General features: G+C 36.5%; 1 protein-coding gene across 3 annotated transcripts in view; it reads left to right on the forward strand.

The window, feature by feature from the left end:
• The window catches only part of PAFAH1B1 (platelet activating factor acetylhydrolase 1b regulatory subunit 1), a 67,857-nt gene that overhangs the window by 19,441 nt on the left and 22,932 nt on the right, over positions 1 to 25,484 (forward strand). For all 3 annotated transcript variants that reach the window (XM_070772826.1, XM_019981113.2, XM_019981114.2), the window contains one exon: positions 11,751 to 11,971. In XM_070772826.1, coding sequence (XP_070628927.1) covers positions 11,940 to 11,971 — 32 coding nt within the window. In that variant the 5' untranslated portion in view covers positions 11,751 to 11,939. The remainder of the gene's footprint in view (positions 1 to 11,750; positions 11,972 to 25,484) is intronic.

Consider the following 25,484-nt stretch of genomic DNA (forward strand, 5'->3'; position numbering starts at 1 on the left):
TGGTTAATTTTTTTTTTTTTGTCGAAACTAAGTCATTCAGCTAGTTGCTGAGAGCTTTGCTAGTGGTGTTTAAATACCATTGATAAGCGTTAGATTGAATTTGGAATTGCCGTTATCGACAGTTTTATATGGTTTAATTCTAATATGTATGGCAATTAAAAAAACATAGTTAATACCTTTTGCTAATACTACTTGACAGTGGCTATATAATTGATATTTTATTAAAATAAAGCTTTTGAATGTTGAAGAATACTGAAGAAATGTGCTATTTTTGGAAAACATTTTAAAGCTCACTTGGTTTCTTTTTTTAAAATCATATATGAAAGAATTTTATTGACTAAATTGCTTTGGACTTATAAGTTATTGTATAATTGCTTATAACTGTGGAAATGTACTTACTTGATTTGGAAAATTTTGCTTTCAAGGCTTGACTTGGTTCAAACACTAGAGAGGCAGATTCAGTTCAGTGTTTGCTCCTGAGGAGATCAGTCTGGTACTAGAGACTGCTTGTATATAGTTATAAAGAATGTGGGAGGCAGCCCAGGGTAAAATCAGTGATTTTTCAAATTTATCTTAACAGTGGAAACTTCTCCAAAAAAACTTGTGTGCAGAAATCCAATACGTGAACAGATTAAAAAACAGAATCCTGCCCTCTAGGCCTCCGCTCTGTCCTCATTCGTACTGTTTGAAACCTTTTGTGTGGAAGTAAAAAAAGCAAACTGGATTTGAATTCTGGCCGGGCCACTGTTTAACATTTTGACCTTGAATACATGCGCTAACCTTAGTGAACTTGTTTCCTCGTCTGTTAAATAAAGTGTATAAGTTTTTTTTTTTTTTTTTGCTGAGAGTTGTAAGAATTAAATATTTCAGGAAAAGAGCCTAGCCTATAAAGTCATTCTGTAAATGGTAGCTGTTAGGATTATATGTATATGGCACAGGGAGGTTAAAGACTAGGCAGTAGGCTGCTCCAATGAGAACAGTCTAGCCAAAGGAGTCACAGAGGTGGTGATGGGTTGCCTTTGGGGTGAATCTTAAAGGGAAATGGAAAATTGCAAGACATATGGGTGAAGGGGCAGATACCCAAAATGAAATATTTCTATAATGAAGACCTGGGCATGAGGAATGCTGCCTCTTTATACCTTTCTGGAGATAAATGGCCTCACCTGAATTCTGCCTGACTTTTCCTTACATTCTTTGATTCACACTTAGGCAGGCTTAAGCCAGGGTGAGAGTCGCTGACTTTCCTTGGTTAATTAAATTGGCTGCTTAAGTAAAGGAAAAAGTATGCTAAACCTGAATTTGAAAGCCATGTCTTGGTTATAATGTAATCATGCATTTATAGACAAGTTCTTCCTAACTGCAATTGCATTGTGTGCTGTGCTTAGGTCATCAGTCATGTCTGACTCTTTGTGACCCCATGGACTGTAGCCCACCAGGGTCCTCTGTCCACAGGGATTCTCCAGGCAAAAATACTGAAGTGGGTTGCCATGCCCTCCTCCAGGGGATTTTCCCAACCCAGAGATCGAATCCAGGTCTCCTGCATTACAGGCAGATTCTTTACTGTCTGGCCTACCAGGGAAACCCACCAGGGAAGCAATTGCATTAGTGTATTGAAAATTAGAATCCTGTGTCCTCCTTTGAGGTCTTAATGTAGATCTTTGTAAATATTTACTTCAGTAGGTAGGTGAGGGTTTTTGTTTTTGTTTTTTTGCTTGAGATTCATATTAATGAGATTACTGCTGTGAATAAATTCAGGTGGATGTATTTGGACTTTTGAGGGAAAAAAAAACTTAGAAAATTAGTTTCTAGGAAAAGCTGATAAACTCATAATTGGATACTTTTTCTGCCTCAACAGTGATTTTTCTTATTTTTATAACAGTCAAATTTTAGGTAAAACATTTCAGTGTGATAGCAAATGAAAGGGTATTAAAGTAGAGGAGATATGGAAATATTTATTTTAGTTTCTTTATCTCTTCCTGTGTATGTGTGTGTAAAATCATATAGCACTTACTGTGTACCAGGCACTGTTCTAAGCACTTTCTTTACATATGTCAAATCATTTAATTTACCTGACAACCCTATGAAGGAGATTCTACTGTTACTAACATTTAAAGTAGCTTGTACCAGGTAACTTCATTTGTCTAGATAAGGGGGCTTGCAAACTATGTCTGACAAGCTGGATCCTCCCTGCAGGTTGGAAAGAGGCAAAGTAATCTTTTGTAAAAATTTGTTTTGTAAACATTTTTATACAATTCCGCTTTTAAAATAATTTCTGATTTTAATTTTATAAATTAATAATTTAAGTTACATGAAATTGAAATTTCGGTGTCTATAAAGTTTTATTGATACGGAGACACAGATATTCCACATATTGTTTATTGTTGCTTTCTTGCTGCAGAAACCATAAGGTCAGCAAAACTTAAAATATTTATCAATACTGTCTATCCATTTATAAAAAGTTTGCCTACCCCTGGTCTAGATACAGAGGAGAAGAGATAGGATGAGACAAAAGCAACAAAGTAATATAATTACAAAAGAATGTATCTTTATTAGAACATTCCAGGAAGACTAGGACTAGATAGAGTTGTGTAATGAAAAAGCCAGCAGTATTTTCTTCTTGAAGGATTAAAAAAAAAATCTTTAATAACAGCTTAACTATAATGAAAAATGCTTAGTTACTTCAAAGTGTATTGACCCTTTTTTCCTGTTAGTATAAGATGTCTCCTCAAGATATATCTGAAGGGGTTTGTAAATATTTATTTGAATTTGGGTGACAGTTGTTGCAGTTACCTTTGAGACCTGAGTACCTTGGCCTCCTGATTTGATTTTCTCCCCTGGAACTCCTCTGAGTTCTGACACTGAAGATTCCTTGATTTCCCCTTCTTAATTTTGCCTTTGGCCCTTTAGGACTGGTTACAGTCTGTAATGTTGCATATATGGTTCTCTACTGAGGATGTGTATCAGAATCATCTGGAGAAAATTTTAAGATCTCGATGGCACCTCAGAATTGCTAGGATAAGGCCTAGCACGATTATTTTCAGGAATTTTCTCGGGTGGTTCAAATGTAGACTCATGGTAAAAATCCATAGTTAACCCCACTTCTCCTTCAACTACTTTTAGTAAATCTAATTTGAAAAAAATACAAATGTGGCATTCATTGTTTTGTGTCCCAGAGGTGTTTCTCAGCCTAAAGAGTCATTGCCTAAATTTATGTAAACTCATCAGCATCAGTTTGGTGAATTCGTTTTTTATTTTGATGTCATTCAGTATAATAATAGAATGCAAGTTGAAATTTTTGTTAGAGAGCGGTAGTATAATTCAGTATTGTTTGTTTTTATGAGAGACATATTTGGCATCATAAAATCCCAGTGAACCTAGAAATAATGGATTCAGTGAAGTAGAACACAATTTATAGGAGACTTAATCTTTTTAGGAGGAATAGTTTATATTCCAGGACTGTTTTGTCAGTGGTTCTGTCAGGCTATATGTCTGTAAAACAACCTTTTAAGTAGATCTTTTCCTCATTTTCATTTAAGTATATTTTGACATTAGAGTGAATTTAAAAGGAAAAAAGTGACCTGCAATTTCTAAAAGCATATTAAAACAGCAGATAGTTGTCTTTTTTCATGTTTGTTTCACTGTTTATAGACACAAACAGTTGTGTCACACAGAAAACTGCTTTGAGATAAAAAGCAGTAGGAAGGGATATACATACAGTCAAATCTAACCGGGTCAGAATTCCACTTGGAACCCTCAGGTGTTCAAAATAGCTTCATGCCTTAAGTCAAAGAAGAGAAAGATTTTAGTCAACAAAGAAGCAGTCTTTGAGCATTGGTCAACAGATGATCACTGTGGGGACAAAGATTATATCTTGCATGTATTTGGTGGGTGTGTTGTAAGAATGAGAAGGCATCCTGATTAATGTCCATAAAGGGAAAGCCAAGAATGATGAAGTAGACAGGCCAAGAAAAAAGAAACAAGGATAGGAAAGAGAAGAGCTGAAAAGTCAGCAGTAGTGAGATGGTGCTTATAAGTTGCAGTGGCAGTGAATATCAGAGACTCCACTTGCAGTGGAGAGAGTGACAATGAAACAGAGGAGAGGAGAGTTCTCAGTTATCCGTTTTGCGCCTCAGTAGCCTTTTGTTTGATGCTGAAGCTGAAGCTCCAGTACTTTGGCCACCTGATGCGAAGAGCCAACTCATTGGAAAAGACCCTGATGCTGCGAAAGATTGAGGGCAGGAGGAGAAGGGGGCAACAGAGGATGAGATGGTTGGATGGATGGCATCATCGACTCAATGGACCTAAGTTTGAGCAAATTCTGGGAGATAGTGAGACAGGAAAGCCTGGTATGCTACAGTCCATGAGGTTGCAAAGATTCAGACATGCTGAGTGACTGAACAACAAGCCTTTTGTTCAGGACGTTTCTCTTGTCTGTTTTAAGTAGGACTTAGTTTTTTACATTTGATAATCCTTAAGGGCATTGATTTACCTGGTGAGTATCCAGGGAGTAGACTTTAAGCAGTATGAGGGGTGAAGAGTATTCATTCCAGTAGAGTTTAGTGATAGGCTAAGGCTATAATGTTAATGTCTGCTATATCATTATAACCGAACCGAGGGCTTGGGGGCATATTATTAGGGTTCTCCAGCCAGACACCCAGTAGGATTTATGTATATATCAAAAAGAAAAAGTGAGTACAGTCGATCTCTCGGAGAGGGAGAGAACGGAGGGAGAGAGTTTAAGGAATCGGCTTGTGTGGTTGTGAAGGTTGGCAGGTCCAAAATGTAACTGGCTGGTGACCTAGGGAAGGGTTGATGTTGCAGCTCCCAAGTCCAGAGGCAGTCTGCTGGCCTTGTACATCTTTCTTTTCAGGCCTTCAACAGACTGGATGAGGCCCAGCCACATTATGGAGGGTAATCTGCTCTACTCAGAGTCCACTGATTTAAATGTTGATTTCCCTGGTGGTCCACTGGCTAAGGGTCTGCGCTCCCAATGCAGGGGGCCCAGGTTTGATCCTTGGTCAGGGAACTGGATCCCATAGGCTACAGCTAGATCAGATCAGATCAGTCGCTCAGTCGTGTCCGACTCTTTGCGACCCCATGAATCGCAGCACACCAGGCCTCCCTGTCCATCACCAACTCCCGGAGTTCACTCAGACTCACGTCCATCGAGTCCGTGATGCCATCCAGCCATCTCATCCTCTGTCGTCCCCTTCTCCTCCTGCCCCCAGTCCCTCCCAGCATCAGAGTCTTTTCCAAAGAGTCAACTCTTCTCATGAGGTGGCCAAAGTACTGGAGTTTCAGATTTAGCATCATTCCTTCCAAAGAAATCCCAGGGCTGATCTCCTTCAGAATGGACTTGTTGGGTCTCCTTGCAGTCCAAGGGACTCTCAAGAGTCTTCTCCAACACCACAGTTCAGAAGCATCAATTCTTTGGTGCTCAGCCTTCTTCACAGTCCAACTCTCACATCCATACATGAGAGTTTTTAAAAGAGAGAGAGAAAACAAAAGTACTATTTCTACTTTCTTCAGATTTATAATCTAAAGCAGTGGAGCATCTATTTACAACACTTGCCTTTAATACTAAGAGTTACTAGACTTGATATTGGTACGAGTAATTCTCAGTGGAAAAGGTGGTATCTTAATCATTGGCCCAAAGCTAATTGAAAAAATACAAAATATTTTGAATATAAATTTTGGATGAGTGACTTAAATCTTGCAAAATGAGATATAGTAGTCAGCTGTAACTAATAGGAAGTGAGAAAATGGTGTAGCTATTGGAAGAATTTTACTTTTACAGAAAGTGAACTGTGCCTTCACTTAGTCCATCCCTCATTGATGACCCAACCTGGTCCTTTTTTGCTTTAGCTTTTGTTATTGCTTGCCAGCAGCCGGTCCAGGTGAATTGTGGGCCTCCAAGCTTAAGGAGAATAAGAACAGGCGGACACTAAAGCCTAGGTGTTTGATGAAGAACTTTCAGTGATCTAGTGTTTTCAAATTGTGGGGGTGGGGAAGATCTAACTTCTTCATATTAATTAATCATGCAGCACAGGATACTGCAGGGACCATTAATGTTTTAATTACTTTTGACATCTTTGTTTTATTTGAAAACAACCTCAAAACTCTAGAAGCTTATCTCTGTAAGTGGAGAAGTGAGGAAATCACAAATATTGATGTAAGGAAATGAAGTTGCTCTTGAGGGTACTTTGTTGTCTGATGCAGTCTTACAGAATTAAACTGTAAATTTAAAAATTTAAATTTGACTGCGGTGTTTTTCAGAATAGGCAATGCATTAATTTCTTAGGTAAGTATACTTTTTTTTTTTATTTGACTGCATTGCAGTATAGCATTAGTGATAATAGTTTAAAACTTTTTACGTAGAATAATAGTCAAAGTCAAATATTGAGAACTTAGAGAAACCAGTAACCTCATGTTTGGTGCCATGATACCGAGCATTACTTGGTGAAGTGATGAAGAATTTGCTGGCACACCCAATATGTCCACCACTATTTAAATGGATGAGTGATGGTCCTCCTTTTTACTTCTGTTCAGTGAGGACTGTGCAAGTCAGAACATATATGTGTATGTTCTGTTGGGTTTATTATACAGAGATCAGGATGATTTTGATGCTGCACACAATTTGGGGATGGTGAGGGGAGGAGAAGACAGAACAAGTGAAACAAAATTTTTATCCAAGGAGCCAGGACCTTGTTTTGGTTGATGCAGTTTTCATTTCTCATGAAGCACATAGTTTATTGGCAAACAGAAGATTTTTGTTTAACTCTAGAAAGCTAATATGAAAAGGTACTCAGTAATCCTTGACAGTAGCTTCTGCCTTTCCTCGTTGCTGTATCTGGACTGTATCATTTGTATTAGGGTTAGGAACTGTAACCTGCTGTTCAAAGAAGGTAAATAATCTGCATTGTTGAGTGACAGTTTCATGAGACCAGGAACCATTGGTAATCCGTTAGTGTAAAAGTCTTAGGTGAGTTTCTTAAACTCTTCTACATCTAATATTAATAATAAGTAAACCTGACAATGAGCATTCTTTATGTCAGTACACCCCTACTGTTAACATATAATTGCCAGTTTATGTTTTCCCTCATGTACATCCTTTATATATTCTATATTGTTTTCCCCTGTTTCATAAACTCCTAGTTAGCAAGAAACAGTGTACAAAATAGATTATTGATATTTTATAAAAGTTTTGATAAGTGTGAACCCTATGTTATTAACACACTGAAACAAAATGAGAGGAACTTAAATTAGTAATTCACTCACTAAGATTATTTTTTTTTAATACTCTATTTAAGTTTCCTGTTTTCTGTTTTTACTTTTCCCCTTTCTCTTTCTGTGGTGAGGTACTTACCTAAGCCATAATAAACGATGTTGTCTAGGAGAGTTGCTTTGGTGTAGCAGAAAACTGTATATTGTGTTAGAATGTAGAGTGCTTAAGAATTCTGCGTTCCAAAAAACATACTGAAGACACCTCTGTGTCTAGTGCTCAGGCAACACAGATCTGATCTCTAAGAATGTCTGGATATTGACATGCATGCTAATGGATAAACCAAACTCTTCTTTGAAATATGTTTGTGATATATACAAGTAGCTTAGAGGGGATTGTTGGAGTACTGCCAAAATATATTTCAAAAATGATAAGTCTTTTCACTCATGTTGACTTTGGAAGGATTTGTGAACCCCCTTAAAATGCATGTGTGTATTAATAATATTTTATCTTATGTGCTTTTTTGAGGGAAGAGGTCTTGCCTCTTCATCACATTGTCGAACGAATTTAGTGACTCCCCAAAAGATTTAGGACTCCTCCCCAGGTGGTATGAAAATGCTGCCTAGTTTATTTGTACTGTTGGTTATAAATATAGATTGATCATAAATTGTTGTAATGAAAACATTATTAACCTATAGTAGTAAATAACAACATATTATTAGCAAATCGAGAGGTTTCAAATTTAATCATCCTACTCTCTGGCATACCACCTTTCAAGTGGTCTCCTGGAAAGTAGAAAACTCAGCTTTCTTGCTCCCTCTACTCTCTGTTTGCCTTTTCAGTTTTCACTTTCTGCACAATGGTGCTTGGGCTCTTTGATCCGTTGTTTCCAATCTCCTCATTATGCATTCATCACACATACCCTGTAAACCTTCAACCCAATCCTAGATCTCTAAATGTGTGACTTTTCTGTTGCTGTAGCCAGACAACTGCCAAAGGAAAGTCACATGTTTGTAAGATTGTCACCACCAAAAGTTCATGGTCTCCAATCTTAAAAATGTCCATCCTGTACTTCCTGTTATGTTTTTTTGCCCTCTTTCTTCATAGCAGCTATTTCAAGCCTCTTAATGCCTTCTTCCTTACTCCCCCTACCCAGCAAGTGACCTCATTTCCTATTTTCCTGAAATAAAAAGATTTCACGTCTTTCTCCTTCATAATACAGTAGAAGAGGTAAGTTATCTTTGTATCTAGATCTCTCATTCTGTTTTCTTCCTCCTCCTCCCATTGAGTATTTCTCTATTCTGATTTTTTTTTTACATATGGAAAACTTCAGACCCATAAATGAAAGTAGAGAAAATTAACCATTCATGTACCCATTACCCAGCTTCAACAGTTATCAACTCAAAGCTAATATTTTTTCACATATATCCACTTTTCCAAAAATTTTAGAAGCAAATCCCAGACATCATTCTACTGATAAAATTTTCATTGTATATTTTTAAATGACTTAAAAATAATCACAATACTGTTATCCCTTGAAACACTCAAAGTTATTCTTCAATGACATTCAGTCAGTGTTCACATATCCCCAAATGTTTAATTGGTTTTACAAAAAATATTTATACTTAAAAAAAAATTTAGATCTAAGTAAGGTCAGTGTATTTCAGTGGTTATATCAATTATCTCCTTATCTATAGGTTTCCCTTTCCAGCTCTCTCTCTGTCTCTCTCTCAGTTTCCTTGGAATTTATTTGAAGAAACTGGGTCATTTATTTTATAGGGTTTTTCACAATCTGGATTTTACTGGTTATATCCCCGTGGTGTTTTTCACATATTCTTCTGCCCTTTATGCTTCTTGGTAATTGATAGTTGGAGCTGGAGACTTGAACAGATTCAGATTTGATTTTGTGACAATACCTTATAGGTGTGTGGTGTTATTCTGTCAGGGGATACATCATGTCTGGTTGTTTCTTTGTTTGCCTTTGGTTAATTAGGTGGTGAAAATGGTGATACTAAAATTATTCATCCCTTTATTTCTCCTGTGTCTTTTTTTCCTTCCACCATTAACATTTAAGCATCTTGCTAGGTTGAGAAAAACAACAATCCATAAAAACTGCTTTTCAATATTTCCATCTGTTTCTAAGATATTTATGGTAACCATCTTTACTTCATCTTTGTGCACTCATTAGCCCATCGTGGGGTCGCAAAGAGTCGGACACAACTGAGCGACTGAACTGAACTAAACTGAATGCTGAACCATGCTCTTAAACCATTTTATTGAAATCATTCTCATCAGGGTTATCAGTGAACTCTATAATGAATGAAACAGACCCATTTCATACCTTATTTTGCTTGACAGTTGGGTAACTTTGGGTACTGTTGATTGTCTCTCCTTGAAATATTCCCATATTGACTTGTGACATATTCCCTCTCCTTTTTACTTCTATTTCTTTAATTGCTTCCTCTCAGCCTCTGTTGTAGACTCTTTAAGTATTGGTGTCGCTCTGCCTGGCTCTAGTCTAATTATACCATCTCTAAGCAGGTAACAAATCTTTTTTCGCCCTTAGATTGGTTCTTTTTAGAGCTGACATATCTAAAGATGGAATGAGTCACACTTTCATCCCTTCATGTATGGTTCTACTTAGTTGAGCTTGTTTCTAATCTAGAAGTTTTTTGAGTTGGCTCCTTGACTGACCTTTTACTCTCACCCTCCTAGTTCTCTTTACAGCCGCTATTCTAGTGTAGCTCTCCGTCTTCATTGCTGCAAACATCTTACCTGGTTTCTTCCTTTCCCGTCTTTATGGTCCTTTTTTTCACTATAAAAATGAAGGTGATTTTTCTTTAAAAAGGGGGGGGCTCCCCATTATTCCTAGGATAAATTGTAAAGACCAGAGCTTGTTTTCTGGCCTAGCCTGTCCTTATTATCTCTTCAGCTTTATGTTGAATCATCATCATTTGCTATTTGGAAATACTTGTCACACATTTCACACAGTTTTAACTGCTCGACTGACTCTTCCAAAAGACTGTAACTTCTTCTGTGTAAAGACCAAGAAGTCTTTTCTTTTCCCTCATTAAACATGATGCCTGGTTCATTGTGTTTAGTGTATGTTGAATGGATAAATTGGTGCAGTACACTGTTATAGTCAATGATTTCTTTATATCTTAGTTTTATCCTGATTAGGTCATGCTAGTATTCTGTTGTAATTCTTGTACATTAATTTGCTTTTTTTGTCTAGAGGTAGTCTCTCCACAGTTAAACTGAACCTTGTAGTGTACATAATATTGTGGAGTTTTTCATTTTTGCTGCTTCTTTTTTACTCTGATTTATATGATTAATGCTCTGTCAGTGGGTTACTATTGTCCTAATAATAGAAATCTGTAGACAGTTCACATAGTCACCAACATAAGATAATCCTGTTGAACCTTCTTGTTAGAGTATGTGAGTTCCTACGTGGTTTGGCTTGGTGTGACAATTAAGACTTAGAAAAGTGAGGCTAAAATTTTAAGTGTTCAAACCTGTGTTGACCCATGCAGTTCAAATCAGTCTTGTTCAAGTGTCAACTGTATTTCCCAATTACAGTGGAAATTCTGTCTAGCTATTTTTTTTTCAGGATATCACATACTTTTGTTTTCATATGCTTGTTCTAATGTTTTATTATAGTAAGACTGATAGTAAATAGTTGGTGTGATACTGAGATCTTTCCATGTTTAATTTTTTTCCAGACTTACGTATTTTTAATTGAAGGAAAATTGTTTTGTCTAGCTATATTTATAAAGTGTGATAAGACAAACTGTACTTAAACTTTTGCAAAATAGAGGAAATTTGAAGAATAATTCTTTAAGAAATAATTCTTGATTTTTCTTTTACCTACATTTATTCTCATTGAACCGATCATGTGTTGCAGGTACAAAGGGCTCTGAAATATTAACAAGATTAGAGAATTGGGTTGTTTGAGTACAAAGAAGTATGTACTGCATTCAGTTTAAATACATACTTCTTAAGCATTGAACAGTGCTAAATTATTTCTTGATTAAATGTATTGGTTAAGAGGGCATTAGATTAGCTAAATAGTTTATTTACATTATAAATGATATCAGCTGTTGTAAGATTACTGGTTGCTACCATTCAATCTTGAATTTATTTATGATTAGAACCTTTGACTTGTGGACAGTTTGTGAAATACTTATATTTGTTACTTTTTTCAGGTAATACTTTTTGTAAATTAGAAAATTTGTTTTTGTCATTAAGGAAAAACTTTTCTTCTCTAGAAGTTATATGTTAATATTTGAAATTCAATAAAATTGAATAGTGTTGTTTTGGCTCAGGTAACTGTTAAAGATTATTTAAAATACATAAAATGACTGTTTTGGCATTGATTTTCAGGTATTCATATTACCATCATAGTAAACCTCACCTTTGAAAGTGTATACTGCAAAAAAAGAAAAAAGAAAGTGTATACTACAAGTAATAATTTAAAAATAATTTAAATTCTAAGTGAAAGAAATAATCTTTCTTTTTCTCTCCTTAGGTGGAATGAACCTTACTTGTTGAATATCTCCTGGTTACACGTTGGATTCACTTGTGAAAGAATCATTTTCCCCTGCGTGAAAGCCACTTAGTGGCTTATTAATTATAAATCCAGGGGTTGCAAAGCTTTTTGATTTTCCAGAGGAGGGACATAACCACTATATCGAATAAGCTTGATATTACAGCCAAAATGGTGCTGTCCCAGAGACAACGAGATGAACTGTAAGTTTCTCTGTTTTGTGTTTTTTTTTTAATCCTCTCATAAAAGACAAAGTAGTAGATTAAAATACAGCTTTGAGAGATGTATTCTAAATTAATACTGTTATGAGAGTTCAAATATTGGTTTGGGCTATTTGGTCTGAATATTAGAACTGGGTCTTATTTTGCCATAGCGTTATTTACCCTTTTGACATTATCATGTGTACTTTTGAAGCAGAAAAAACAAGTAAGTTATTTGGGATAAGTTTTATTCTAAGCTTGTCTTAACTATCTTATGTTCAATAGGAAGGTAGGTGCTTCAAAGCACTTCATTTTTTTTTTTTGTCTGGAATCCATGTATTAGAAAAATGAAATCTTTTATGTTATTGTCACTGCTAATGCCTTTCCTTTTTGTCTTACTATGGTTTTCATCTTTTATCATCCAATGGCTATTGTATATGAACTTTATGAAGTGGCTAATACAGTTAATGCAAGAGCATTAGTGAAAACAGCATGAAGTTATGTGACTACTACTATTTTATATTGTCTTAAAGCATCCCATATTTTATAGCATTCTGTTTTTATAGATGAGTATTGGGGTAACATTTTAACTTCATATTCTGGGTTTTCTTAGGATTTTCCTGTGGGTTTTAAAAAACTTCATTTGGAAATAATTTCAGATTTATAGAAAAATTGTAGCATTAGTACAAAGAATACTTCAGTTCAGTTCAGTCACTCAGTTGTGTCCAGCTCTTTGCGACCCTGTGAATCGCAGCATACCAGGCCTCCCTGTCCATCACCAACTCCTGGAGTTCACTCAGACTCACGTCCATCGAGTCAGTGATGCCATCCGGCCATCTCATCCTCTGTCATCCCCTTCTTCTCCTGCCCCCAATCCCTCCTAGCATCAGAGTCTTTTCCAATGGGTCAACTTTTCTCATGAGGTGGCCCAAAGTACTGGAGTTTCAGCTTTAGCCTCATTCCTTCCAAAGAACATCCAGGGCTGATCTCCTTCAGAATGGACTGGTTGGATCTCCTTGCAGTCCAAGGGACTCTCAAGAGTCTTCTCCAACACCACAGTTCAAAAGCATCAGTTCTTCGGCGCTCAGCTTTCTTCACAGTCCAACTCTCACATCCATACATGACCACAGGAAAAACCATAGCCTTGACTAGACAGACCTTTGTTGGCAAAGTAATGTCTCTGCTTTTCAGTATGCTATCTACGTACTTACTATATGTTTTATCCAAATTCACCTGTTGTGTTTTTTTTTTACCATTTGCTCTATCATTTGCACCCTAGCCATGTGTAGTTTTTTAAAAACCATTTGAGAGTTATTTGCATGCATGAAGGACCTTTGCCCCCAGATACTTCATTGTGCAGTTCCTAAGAATAACTATTCTTCTATAAAACAGCAACTTCAGTAAAATTTAACACTGTTACTTTTTATTTAACGTACTTCAGTTTTGTTGCTTGGGCCAATAATATCCTTCGTAGCATTTTCCCCCCTCTCTGATATACCGTGAAGTCCAGGATTGGGTTTATTTAGTTGTCATGTCTCTTTAATCTCATTTAATCTGGAACATTTCTTCAACCTTTCTTTGTCTTTTATGGCATTAATATTTTTGAGTAGTCTTTAAAATTTTTTCTTGTTGAATGAGAGATTCTTTATATTCTGTAGTGCTTTACAGTTTTCAGATGTTTCACGCATACTATTTCATATACTTCCATGATAACCCCTTTTGCCTCTCCCCACTGATGACCAACCACTGGCTTATTCTCTGTGTGAGTCTGCTTCCTTTATTTTTGTTTGTTTCATTCACTAGTTATATTTTTTCAGATTCCATATGTAAGTGATATCATACAGTATTTGTCTTGACTGCGTAGTGCCCTCCAAGTCTGGCCATGTTGCTGCAAATGGCAAGGTTTCCCTTTTTTGGACTGAGTATTATTCCACTGTATATACACCACATCATCTTTACCCATTCAATCTGTTGGTGGACAGGTTGCTTCCGTACCTTGGCAGTTGTCAGTAATGCTACTGTGAACATTGGAGTGCATATATCTTTTTGAGGTAGTGTTTTTGGAGTGGAATTGCTGGGTCATGTGATAGTTCTAGTTTTAGTTTTTTGAGAAACCTCCATACTATTTTCCACATTGGCTGTACCAATTTACATTCCCGTCAACAGTGTTTGAGGGTTCCCTTTTCTCCATAACCTTGCCAGCATTTATTATTTGTGAGTCTTTTATTTATTTATTTTTTTTTGGTTGCATCCTGTGGCCATGTGGCATCTTAGTTCCCTGACTACGGATCGACCCATGCCCCCTGTGTCGGGAGCATGGAGTCTTAACCATTGGACCAACAGGGAAGTCTTTTTTTTTTTTCAAAATAGAGTGTTTCTCATTTTATGTTTTTTTCCTCATAATTAGAGCCAGTCAATGCATTCTTGGACAGAATACTACATAAATAATATTGAATTCTTGTCAGAATATCATAGCTAGGTGCATCCTTCAATGACGATTTTAATTTTGACCCCTCAGTCTCAGTGCCTATTGTCTCCATTATATAGTTACTGTTATTTCCTCTTCAGCAGATAAGTGGGGAGACACTTTAAGATGATGCAGACATTCTTTTTCCTATTGATATTTCTCCCCTAGATTTAACATCCATTGATGATTCTTGCCTGAATGATTCTTTACTACAGTGATTGTAAAGTGATGATTTTCTAACACTGCTACTCATTCTGTACTTATTAGTCAGCACTCAGCATTTTACTGTGATCAGTGCACCTTCTTTCTCTTTCTTTTATGTATGTGTCTTTGCATTATTGGTATTAATTCACACGTTCTTAAATTTCCAGTTGTTTATCATTCATTACTATTGTACTGTTTGGGTGCTTGAATTATCATAGATTTCCCATAGGAGCCTCTTCAGTTTGCTCTTTTATGTACCCCTATCATTTTTTGTAAGCAATTCCTTACTTTCTAGGATAATAGGATGTCCCAAGCTTATTGTTTACTTTAACAATTTGTTTACCTCAACAATTTGTTTACCTTAACAAGGATTTGCCTTAACCCTAGAATCAGCCATTTCTCCAAGAAGCCCTGGTTCTTCTTAGTGAAAGTGAAAGTAATTCAGTTGTGTCCAACTCTTTGCATCCCCATGTACTATACAGTCCATGGAATTCTGCAGGCCAGAATATTGGAGTGGGTAGCCTTTTCCTTCTCCAGGAGATCTTCCCAATCCAGGGATCAAACCCAGGTCTCCTGCATTGCAGGCAGATTCTTTACCAGCTGAGTGGTATTTGAGACCAAGATATGGGCATTAAGTGTACTCATTACTAGGGATGTCTTTGCTTCAGAGCCCTTTAAGTAGACAGAACTAGGAAATACATGTATGTATTAACACATATACAGACTCCCTAGCTCATATTTGTGCTAAGGTTTCTCAGTCTTTGCACACTTGACATTTGGGGCTGAGTAATTCTTTGCAGTGGGGGCTGTCCTGTACATGCTTGGTTATTTAGCAACATCCCTAGCTTTTGCCCACTATATGCCACAACCAAAAATATTTCCAGACGTTGCTACTGTCCTCTGGGAGGACTGGAATACTTCTAAAATAGTTTCAGAATTATTATTATGTTCATACCAGTGAAAAATCTCCTGGAAAGGGTCCAGAGTTTGAATGCAGTTCTTCCCCCATCCGTTCTACTGAAGACTGAGAGTGTATACTGATATACTGAGTGTGTAAGTTACGTAGATGCATTTTGTTTTCTCTCCCTCTTCGTGTAGTTACATCACTCATTTGAAATACAGATGGGCACATCCGTTCTGCTAATGGTTTTTCCAGTTTCTGTGTTTTACGTTGCACCTACTCCCCGTCTTGTATTTTAGGCACTTTAGTTGACTTCCTACATGCTCTTCATTCTTATAGCCCCAAGACAATTTTTGTAGCAGTAGTATCAGTAGTATCAGTCATACAAAACATCCCACCACTACCAACCCATATACAACCTCACATTCTTATAAAGATAAGAGTATCAAAATGCTATGAACTGCTAGTTAAACAAAAACGACTCTAAAAAGATTGGATAACACCATAATAAAAGCAGAATACTTCAGGGTCCCCAGCACTTCTTACCAACAAAACTGAAGCAGAGACAATTACAGAGCATGCACTACAGGGGACCGAAGTGGATGTTGTTTTTCAAAGGTAAAGACACCAAGGCTCATAGAGCTTAAATAGATTTTTTTTTTTTTTGGCTAATAAATGGTGAAGCTGAGAATCAAAATTCAGGTCTTCTGAAACCAAAATGACAATAACAGTGTTTCTTCAAACTCTGTACTCCAGTACTCTAAGGCTGAATAAAAATGTTCTAGGAATTCTATAAATAGTCAAACGTTATTGTTTATATGAGGAAAAACAAGGTTGAGTTAGAATGTATGTTTCCTTGTTTCTCCCTTCTTTCACAGTTAAAAGGCAGTGTACTCTATGTTCTCTTTTGCATTTTACTTTTTTTCACTTAACAGTGTCTCCTGGAACTCACTCATGTCAATTCACAGAAATCCTCTTCTTTCCCCACCCCTCCGATAGCTGGATAGTACTCCACTGTTTATACACCAGTTTTTCAACCATTCTTCTGTGTTTGAACATATAGGTAGTTTCCACTATTTTGTAATTGCGAAGAATATTGTAATGAGTGACCTTGCATATGTACTTTTATCTTATAGAGGGCATATCTGGTTTTTAATCATTCTTGTTTCTCTTTTCTTTAGATAGATTTTTTTTCTTTAGGTGGAAGATTCTTTTCCTCTAAATAACTTGTGAGAGCTGACTCCAAGTCTTGTTCATCACCCTCATAATCAGGATGAATATTTAAATTATGGCCAAGAATAGAGGTTTTAATTTGTCTAAAAATCAGTTGAGAAGGGAAGAACCTAATTTCAGGTGGCTAAGTTTTTATAGAATTTGAGATAAGAATTGACTTAAAAGTGTTCATCAAGCAAAGTAGATTTGTCCCACAGATCTAAATATACATTTAGGATATGGATTTAGTGTCCTCCAGTTTTTAGGAAGGAAATAAAATGAAGGGTTTTGCTTTTTTTCCTGTTTTTGAAAACGATCTGAACACATATTTACTATGATAGCAAGAAATAAATGTTTATGTGCCTCTTACAAGTAAGATAAATTTTGGCACCTCGGTTGGCCTTTGTAACACTTTAGCATTTCTAAAGGTTGGCTAGCAGTTTAAACTATAAAATTATTTTAGATTTTTTTGGAATAGAAATGAAATTAATTTTTTTACAAACTTGAAACATAATTTGTGATTCAACCTAGCAAATGTGTATTGCCTGCCTTCTGTGTTCTTACTACTCTGGGGCATATAAACATGAGTAATAACATGAAACCCTTTATGTGGATGTGACAACCATCTTTTAGATAAATCAAGGGTGGGAGAAATTAAAATGATCCAATTTTACAGCTAGTAACAGAGGTAGTTTTCTGATTTTAAATTCACTATTCATTAAACAAAATTCCATTACCAAAAGAAATGTATTTCAAAATGTAAACCTAACCCCCTACTTTCTCAGTCCCACTTTTGAGAAGTGGCCACCATTACCCCTATATAATTTTTTTTTAAGATATTTTCATATGTTACAAAAATTCCATGAACATCTTTTTTCTGCTTAGGATTTATAAGATAGAATTATACTTTACAACCTGTTTTTAATATTTTCTGTCACCCTTCCTATGAGTTTGGAAATGTTTGCTATCTGTTGCTGGTTCATCTAATAGCAACTTTTGTACTTCTTATACCTCTCTTTCTTTCTTTATCAAATTTTATGCATTGATTCTCCCCAATGGAAGATGAAGGGAGTCTGTTATTTTTATGTTGTCCTGGTTGATGATATTTGTACTGTTTGATCTGATGTTCACTCCCTAATTCTTTCGTGCAACAACTTTCCTATTGTATTTTTTTAACACTTATATTGAAGTATAGTTGATATATAAATAACTATACACATTTAATATGTACAATTTGATGAGTTTGGACCATTCTTATATTCTTATTTTGATTACTGTATTGTTGGGTTGAGTTCAGTTCAGTTGCTCAGTCGTGGCCAACTCTTTGTGACCCTGTGAACCGCAGTACGCCAGGCCTCCCTATCCATCACCAACTCCCAGAGTCCACCCAAACCCATGTCCATTGAGTCGGTGATGCCATCCAACCATCTCATCCTCTGTCGTCCCCTTCTCCTCCTGCCCTTGATCTGCCCTCGATCTTTCCCAGCATCAGAGTCTTTTCAGATGAGTCAGCTCTTCGCATCAGATGGCCAAAGTATTGGAGTTTCAGCTTCAACATCAGTCCTTCCAATGAACACCCAGGACTGATCTCCTTTAGGATGGACTGGTTGGATCTCCTTGCAGTCCAGGGGACTCTCAAGAGTCTCCTCCAACACCACAGTTCAAAAGCATCAATTCTTCTGCGCTCAGCTTTCTTTATAGTCCAACTCTCACATCCATACATGACCACTGAAAAAACCATAGCCTTGACTAGACAGACCTTTGTTGACAAAGTAATGTCTCTGTTTTTCAATATGCTGTCTAGGTTGGTCATAACTTTCCTTTCAAGGAGTAAAGTGTCTTTTAATTTCATGGCTGCAGTCACCATCTACAGTGATTTTGGAGCCCAGAAAGATAAAGTCAGCCACTGTTTCCACTGGGTCCCCATCTATTTGCCATGAAGTGATGGGACCAGATGCCATGATCTTACTTTTCTGAATGTTGAGCTTTAAGCCAACTTTTTCACTCTCCTCTTTAACTTTCATGAAGAGTTGTTGGGTAGATTTTGTCATTATGTACCTTTTCAAGATGGACTTACAGATGGACCTCTGTGGGTCATTGCATGCCAGAGAATACTTTTTTTTGCTCTCAAAGTGAATAAGTAAAAAGTGAAGAATTTTTAGATTATACATTTTTCCCACTCAATTATAAGTATTAATTTTGCCATGTTTTAGATGGCAAAAAAAATCTCAAATTCCAAAAAAGCACAAATCACATAGGCCTCATTTGCTGATCATAATGCTATAAAAATGCAATCTGTCCATCTGAGCATTTAAAATATATACTTCTAAATAGCTGGAATAAAGAGAGCAAAATGAACCTTAGGAAGTGAAGAAATCAATAATACGGTACTCACATCAAAAACCCCTAGGATATATAGCCCACTACAGAAAATTAGATAGTCTTTAATGAATCTTTAAAAAAGAAATGAACTTTCAGGAAAAAGAAAAATAAGCCTAAAGGAAGCAGAGAGAAGGAATTCATAAATAAAAGCAGAAATTAATGAAATAGAAGATATAGCTTGGTAATTTGACAGGTAAAATTAAAAACTAGCTTTAAAAATAGACTAAAATGAAAGTGAAAAGACACAAATGAACAGTAATGGAAAAGGCAACGTAAAATGAAGTCAGGTGATTTTCAAAATTATGAGAATGTTCTCTTAAGTTTGAAAATCTGAATGACCTGAGTGATTCTCTAGGAAAATATACGTGATCAGATTTGTTTAGGAGAAGTTAGAAAACTTGAATAGAACCTTGACTGTAGAGGAAATGGTAAAAATAGGTACAGACCAAGTTCAGGTGATTTTCAAGCCTAGACTTCCTGTCAAGTCTTTAAGGACCAGTAACTTCCCAGATTATGAAGTCTCTTCCAGAACATAGGAAAAGGTAGAAAACTTAGGAATTCATTTTAATAGGGTGGAGTAACCCTGACAGCAACAGCAGGCCAAGAGGAAAATAATAAAGAACACTAAATGCTAATTCTTATATGAACTCAGATATAAAGAAATATAACAACTGAAGCCGGTAGTATATGAAAAAAATTAATTATGGCCAAGTATGATTTATTGCAAGAATGTAAAGGTTTTTCAGTGTTTAGAAACCTGTTAGTATAATTACCGTATTAATAAACAGAAGAAAAAAATGTGGTTAGTCCAGAGAATATAAAAGTTGTATTCTTAATACCCAATCCTTATTGTTAGAAATTCCTTAGAAAATAAGAAATCGAATATTTACTTAATTTGGTTAAGGCTTGTTGCCAGAATACAGCAGACATTAGAAATATCAAGTGCATTTCCATTAAAGTCTAGAACAAGTTCAGAGTTCCTATGCTCCTGCTACCATTTAAATTTGTATTTGAGATTCTAGCCAGTGCAGGGAGGCAACAAAAAGTATTAGAACTATAGGAAAGGAAGGAGACCAAGTGTATTTGTAGGTGATAGCATCTGCATAGGAGATCCAACAGAGTCAACAGTAGCTTAAAAATATGATATATTTATGTGTGTCTCTACACATAAAGATGTCTGTAAGATCTCTTGATAAGTCAAATAATCTGGTTGCTAAATAAGATGGTATAATACATTTCTGTTAAATACCCCCCCACACAGCTGTGCATTTCTTTTGTGCCTGTATCTGTGTGTAGATGCACAGATAAAGGCCTGAAGTGTCAAGCATGGTTACTTCTGAAGAGAAGAATGAAATTGGATAAATGTAGAATGAAGATGTGTGCCAGTATTGTTTCAGTATTTTAGAAGACAAAATATATTTATTTATTGTGTAAATAAAAAGTAAAAATTTAATATGTTTTCTTCTAAACAAAATAACTATAGATGATGATTATTCTCCGACATTATAGGTTGCAATGAAGAAGTGTTAGGTCAGCCTATTTCTTTTTGCTTTTCTGCCTAGGTACCCATAGTATCTATACACTTGTTCATGTTCCCCAAGCTAGGCTTTGTTTTGTTTTGTGTTTTTTTGGCTGTGTGGCATGAAGGATCCTAGTTCCCCTGATCATGGATTGAATTCCTATCCCCTTGCAGTGGAAGCATGGGAGTCCTAACTGCTGGACTGCTAGTGAAGTCCCTGGATGTTCTTTATGTTTTTCTCTTGGTATATTTGGTTATATTGTATTGTGTCTTTTGGATTCCTTTTATTTTTAGTTTTATGTTACCTTAGGTTTTTTTTTGAAAGTATAGAGTGTTCATCTATAATTTTCTGCTGCTTCCAGAGGTTATTTTTTCTCTCTATAGCATGCTTTCCTCTAGTTTACTTGCTTTGCTACTTTTCCTCTTCTCTTAAGAAAATTTACATGGGTCCTATGTGGCATTTTTGAGTATAGTTCTGTTTTGTGGAAAGAGTGATGAAGCTGGAATAGCTTGAAATTGAGTGTGCTGTCTTAGTACACCTTTCTACCTAATTAGTATAGTCCTTTGCTCTTGGGGCATTTTACCTCTTAGTTTTCCAGGTCCTTCTTGGGTGAGCTAAATCTTCCTCAAGTCATCTCAGGCCTTTTTCGGATAATTTTTTGTTTGTCTTCGTTGGCTAATTCTGGCTGGCACGTGTAAAGCTAATTCCCTTAACCCTTCTCTTAAATCCCCCTTTACCTGTAGACAATGTCACTGCCCTAAGACTCCCCCATGATTGCTTGTCTGTTGCTCTCTCCAAAGCTCCTGAAAACCACTGATCTTTTTACTCTAGTTTTGCCATTTCTGGAAAGTTGAAATCACATGGTATGAGGCTTTTCAGAATTACTTTTTTTGGTATTTATTTTGAGGTTCCTTCATGTCTTTTTGTTACTATATTTTTAAGCTGTGTTTTGCTTTGGAAAAGACTTCCCTTGTGGCTCAGATGGTAAAGCGTCTGCCTACAATGCAGGAGACCAGGGTTCAATCCCTGGGTCGGGAAGATCTCCTGGAAAAGGAAATGGCAACCCACTCCAATATTCTTGCCTGGAAAATCCCATGGACAGTGGAACCTGGTAGGCTACAGTCCATGTGGTCACAAAGAGTTGGACATAACTGAGCGACTGAATGACTTCACTTTCACTTGTGCTTTAGAAAACTAAACCTCTTCAGTTATTTGAGGGATTCAAGTTTTTCCTGTGTATGTATTTTAACATTGTATATATTTAGTGTCTATTAGAAAGTGACTCTGTCCTGGCCTTTAAAAAAAGAAAGTAAACATCTGTACTTTGCTACAAGCTAAAATTAGATCTGTGCATAGGAGTACACTGCTGCTGCTGCTGCTGCTAAGTTGCTTCAGTCGTGTCTGACTCTGTGCAGCCCCAGAGATGGCAGCCCACCAGGCTCCCCCGTCCCTGGGATTCTCCAGGCAAGAATAGTGGAGTGGGTTGCCATTTCCTTCTCCAATGCATGAAAGTGAAAAGTGAAAGTGAAATCGCCCAGTCGTGTCCGACTGGCAGCGACCCCATGGACTGCAGCCTACCAGGCTCCTCCGTCCATGGGATTTTCTAGGCAAGAGTACTGGAGTGGGGTGCCATTGCCTTCTCCAGTACACTGCTACCTGTGTGAATTAGAATCTCTTAATACTTGGCAACAAAGGCAAAATACATGAATTGAGTGCTGGGACTGAAATGAGACTCTAACTGTAGTTCATACCCTTTCAATTTCAATTTTTTTATGTTAAACTATATTTTCATTAACTATAAATATAAGTATATATTTAGACATACACTTCTTAATATGTTGCTTTCATCTAGCTTGTTTTGAGGTTCTGCTGGCTTTATATTTCCTTGGGGTGATAGAGTATGAGCCCTTCTGAGTCTTCAAAGGAAGATTAAAGTCATTCTCAGTTTGTGTTATATTTAATCTTTTTATTCTTTGAAAGCTTTTAATTGAAATATTTCATTCAATAGAACGCATCATATTCTGATCATTCCAAAATAACAGATAATGATGTACAGCCCATGGGGTCGCAGAGAGTCAGACACGACCTAGAGACTAAGCGCACATACTGTAGGAGGTGCTGGTATTTTCTGTTGTTAATGTTAGACTTGTCAAACAGTAATAGTAAATAAAGCATATTTCATTTGTGAAATTGAACCAAGATTATAAAATTGCTTAATGTTTCAAGATTTTGAAATGTTTCAGCATTTATTGAGTGAGATGTAGGCATCTCTAAAGGTAATAAAGATGTGGTCATCAATGTCAAAATTGTTGGTTTTCTGTCGAACTCATACAGAGCTGCAGAACTTTTATTGTGTCATGACATTTTAAGTTTCACTGAACTATTTGATTGTATTTTAGAAGATTGTATTAAAAGAGAAGTCATACTGAAAAGAGAGGAGGGCAGTGCCCCAAATACAGTTAAGGAAGTTGAGAAAGTTGTATGCTGAGTGGCTCCTGTTTTTTGTGTGTGTGTGTGTGAAGCTGACGGTCAGCTGAAAGGTGGGATACAGTTAGATGTTTGAGAGTACAGAAAAGAGACTAGGGACAAGTGAATGATTCATTAGGCAGCACTGGAATGACAACCATGTATTATGACTTGACCCTTACAAGTTTTTTTAGCCAGGTAATTCTAGGGATGTCTGTTGTAAATATCTGATTTTAAATGATCTTTACTTTTATGCTTTAGGGCTTATTTATGATGCTCTTTGTTTATTTAGTTGGTATCCCATCTAATCTTCCTATATGCTTCTGATAAGTAAGTCTTTTTAAAATGTCACTTAAACTGCTTTTTCTTGCCTTGCATGTCCTTCATAATGTTTCTGTCCTATCTTTCAGCCATTTGTGTCATAACTTAATCTCATTTCCAGTATTTATATCTATTATTTATGTGGATCACTTTTGGAACAATTTTAAGTAATGGTGATTATAGGTATTCTTTTCTTGTTCTTGGCATTAATGCAGATATTTCTAGTGTTTTACCGTTAACAATATTATTTATTGGTTGAAGGTTTGATGGATTTCTTTTTAAAATATTAATAAGATATCTTTTTTAATATTAATGAAGACCTTTCTGTTGTTAAAGAATGTTCTAAAATCAAGAATGTTGAAGCATTTGATCATACAGATATTGAGATCTTCATCATATTCTCATTCCCAGTTCCCCTCAGTATACCAGGTACCTGTTCTTTTACTTAATGATGAAGATAAAAGTCCACTTACCGTGATTTACCTAAATTTTATTTTCCATTACTTCACCACTGCCAGAATTAGGTCTCATTGTAACCTCTTGCTGTGCTTTACTTGTCCCAGGACTGGTAGTAGTTGAATCCTGGCCTACCCTTTTGAAATATATTCAAGTGTGATGATGAAGGATGATTATTACAATCCTTTGTCAAGGCACAGGAGGTTGGAGAGGTATAAGACCTATGGCCAAGAACTTACCTTATCAGTACTGCCCTTTCCCCAAAGTCTCAGTGGGTGCTGGTAGCATACTTAAGAAACCATGTTACCTGCCTGTCTGAGAGTTGGCTAATGTACGGCAGCAGTTTGTGGAATGACCCGCAGTAGTGTCTCTGCACGTGCACTGAACTTTATTCACATCTTCACCAGGACTGTGTAATTCATCTTGGCGTTTGTCTCAAATGGCATTGCCTGGGTCATTGTGAGGGTTGTCTTCTGTAGCAGGGCACTAAAGACGATGATGTGCTCCTGGTGGCATGAACTTGCATGCTTGATCCTGCTGGGTCTTGTCTTCCTATTATCCTGGTGGTGTGCCCTCCTAACCCGGTAGGGATCCCACATTCATAGGGCCACGGCAGCCTATTAGAGCAGTGCACATTAACCCCACTGCTTTCCTCATTCCTGAATAGGTGAGATCAGTGTGTCCTTTGTAATGGACCTGGTGAGAAGACATCTATTTGTCAGTTTCTAACTCAACCTTGTTTTTCCTCATATAAACAATAACGTTTGACTATTTATAGAATTCCTAGAACATTTTTATTCAGCCTTAGAGTACTGGAGTACAGAGTTTGAAGAAACACTGTTATTGTCATTTTGGTTTCAGAAGACCTGAATTTTGATTCTCAGCTTCACCATTTATTAGCCAAAAAAAAAAAAAATCTATTTAAGCTCTATGAGCCTTGGTGTCTTTACCTTTGAAAAACAACATCCACTTCGGTCCCCTGTAGTGCATGCTCTGTAATTGTCTCTGCTTCAGTTTTGTTGGTAAGAAGTGCTGGGGACCCTGAAGTATTCTGCTTTTATTATGGTGTTATCCAATCTTTTTAGAGTCGTTTTTGTTTAACTAGCAGTTCATAGCATTTTGATACTCTTATCTTTATAAGAATGTGAGGTTGTATATGGGTTGGTAGTGGTGGGATGTTTTGTATGACTGATACTACTGATACTACTGCTACAAAAATTGTCTTGGGGCTATAAGAATGAAGAGCATGTAGGAAGTCAACTAAAGTGCCTAAAATACAATCCTTGCATTTTTGATAAACTTAAGAATAGTTTAGAAAAACAAAATCTCATTTGCTGTTGTAGCAGTTTCACCGGAGAGCAGAAGACTGTGTCCAGTGTAGTGCTGTTCCATATGTCAGCGTAAATTCAGAAAGTCCATCATCTCGGTTTGTTCTTTTGATTTTAGCCATTTTCTGTGATTCTACACGGCTTTATTGATTTTGGTTCTACTCAGAGTGACTTGTTGCACTTCTGTGTGAATTTTTCCTTGATTCTAGTGATTCTTATTTTTCTTCATCTCCGAAGGCTTAGTAGATTTACTTAACTC

The sequence above is a fragment of the Bos indicus genome, chromosome 19, assembly GCF_029378745.1.
Source record: "Bos indicus isolate NIAB-ARS_2022 breed Sahiwal x Tharparkar chromosome 19, NIAB-ARS_B.indTharparkar_mat_pri_1.0, whole genome shotgun sequence".
In the NCBI taxonomy this organism is placed as follows: Eukaryota; Metazoa; Chordata; class Mammalia; order Artiodactyla; family Bovidae; genus Bos; species Bos indicus.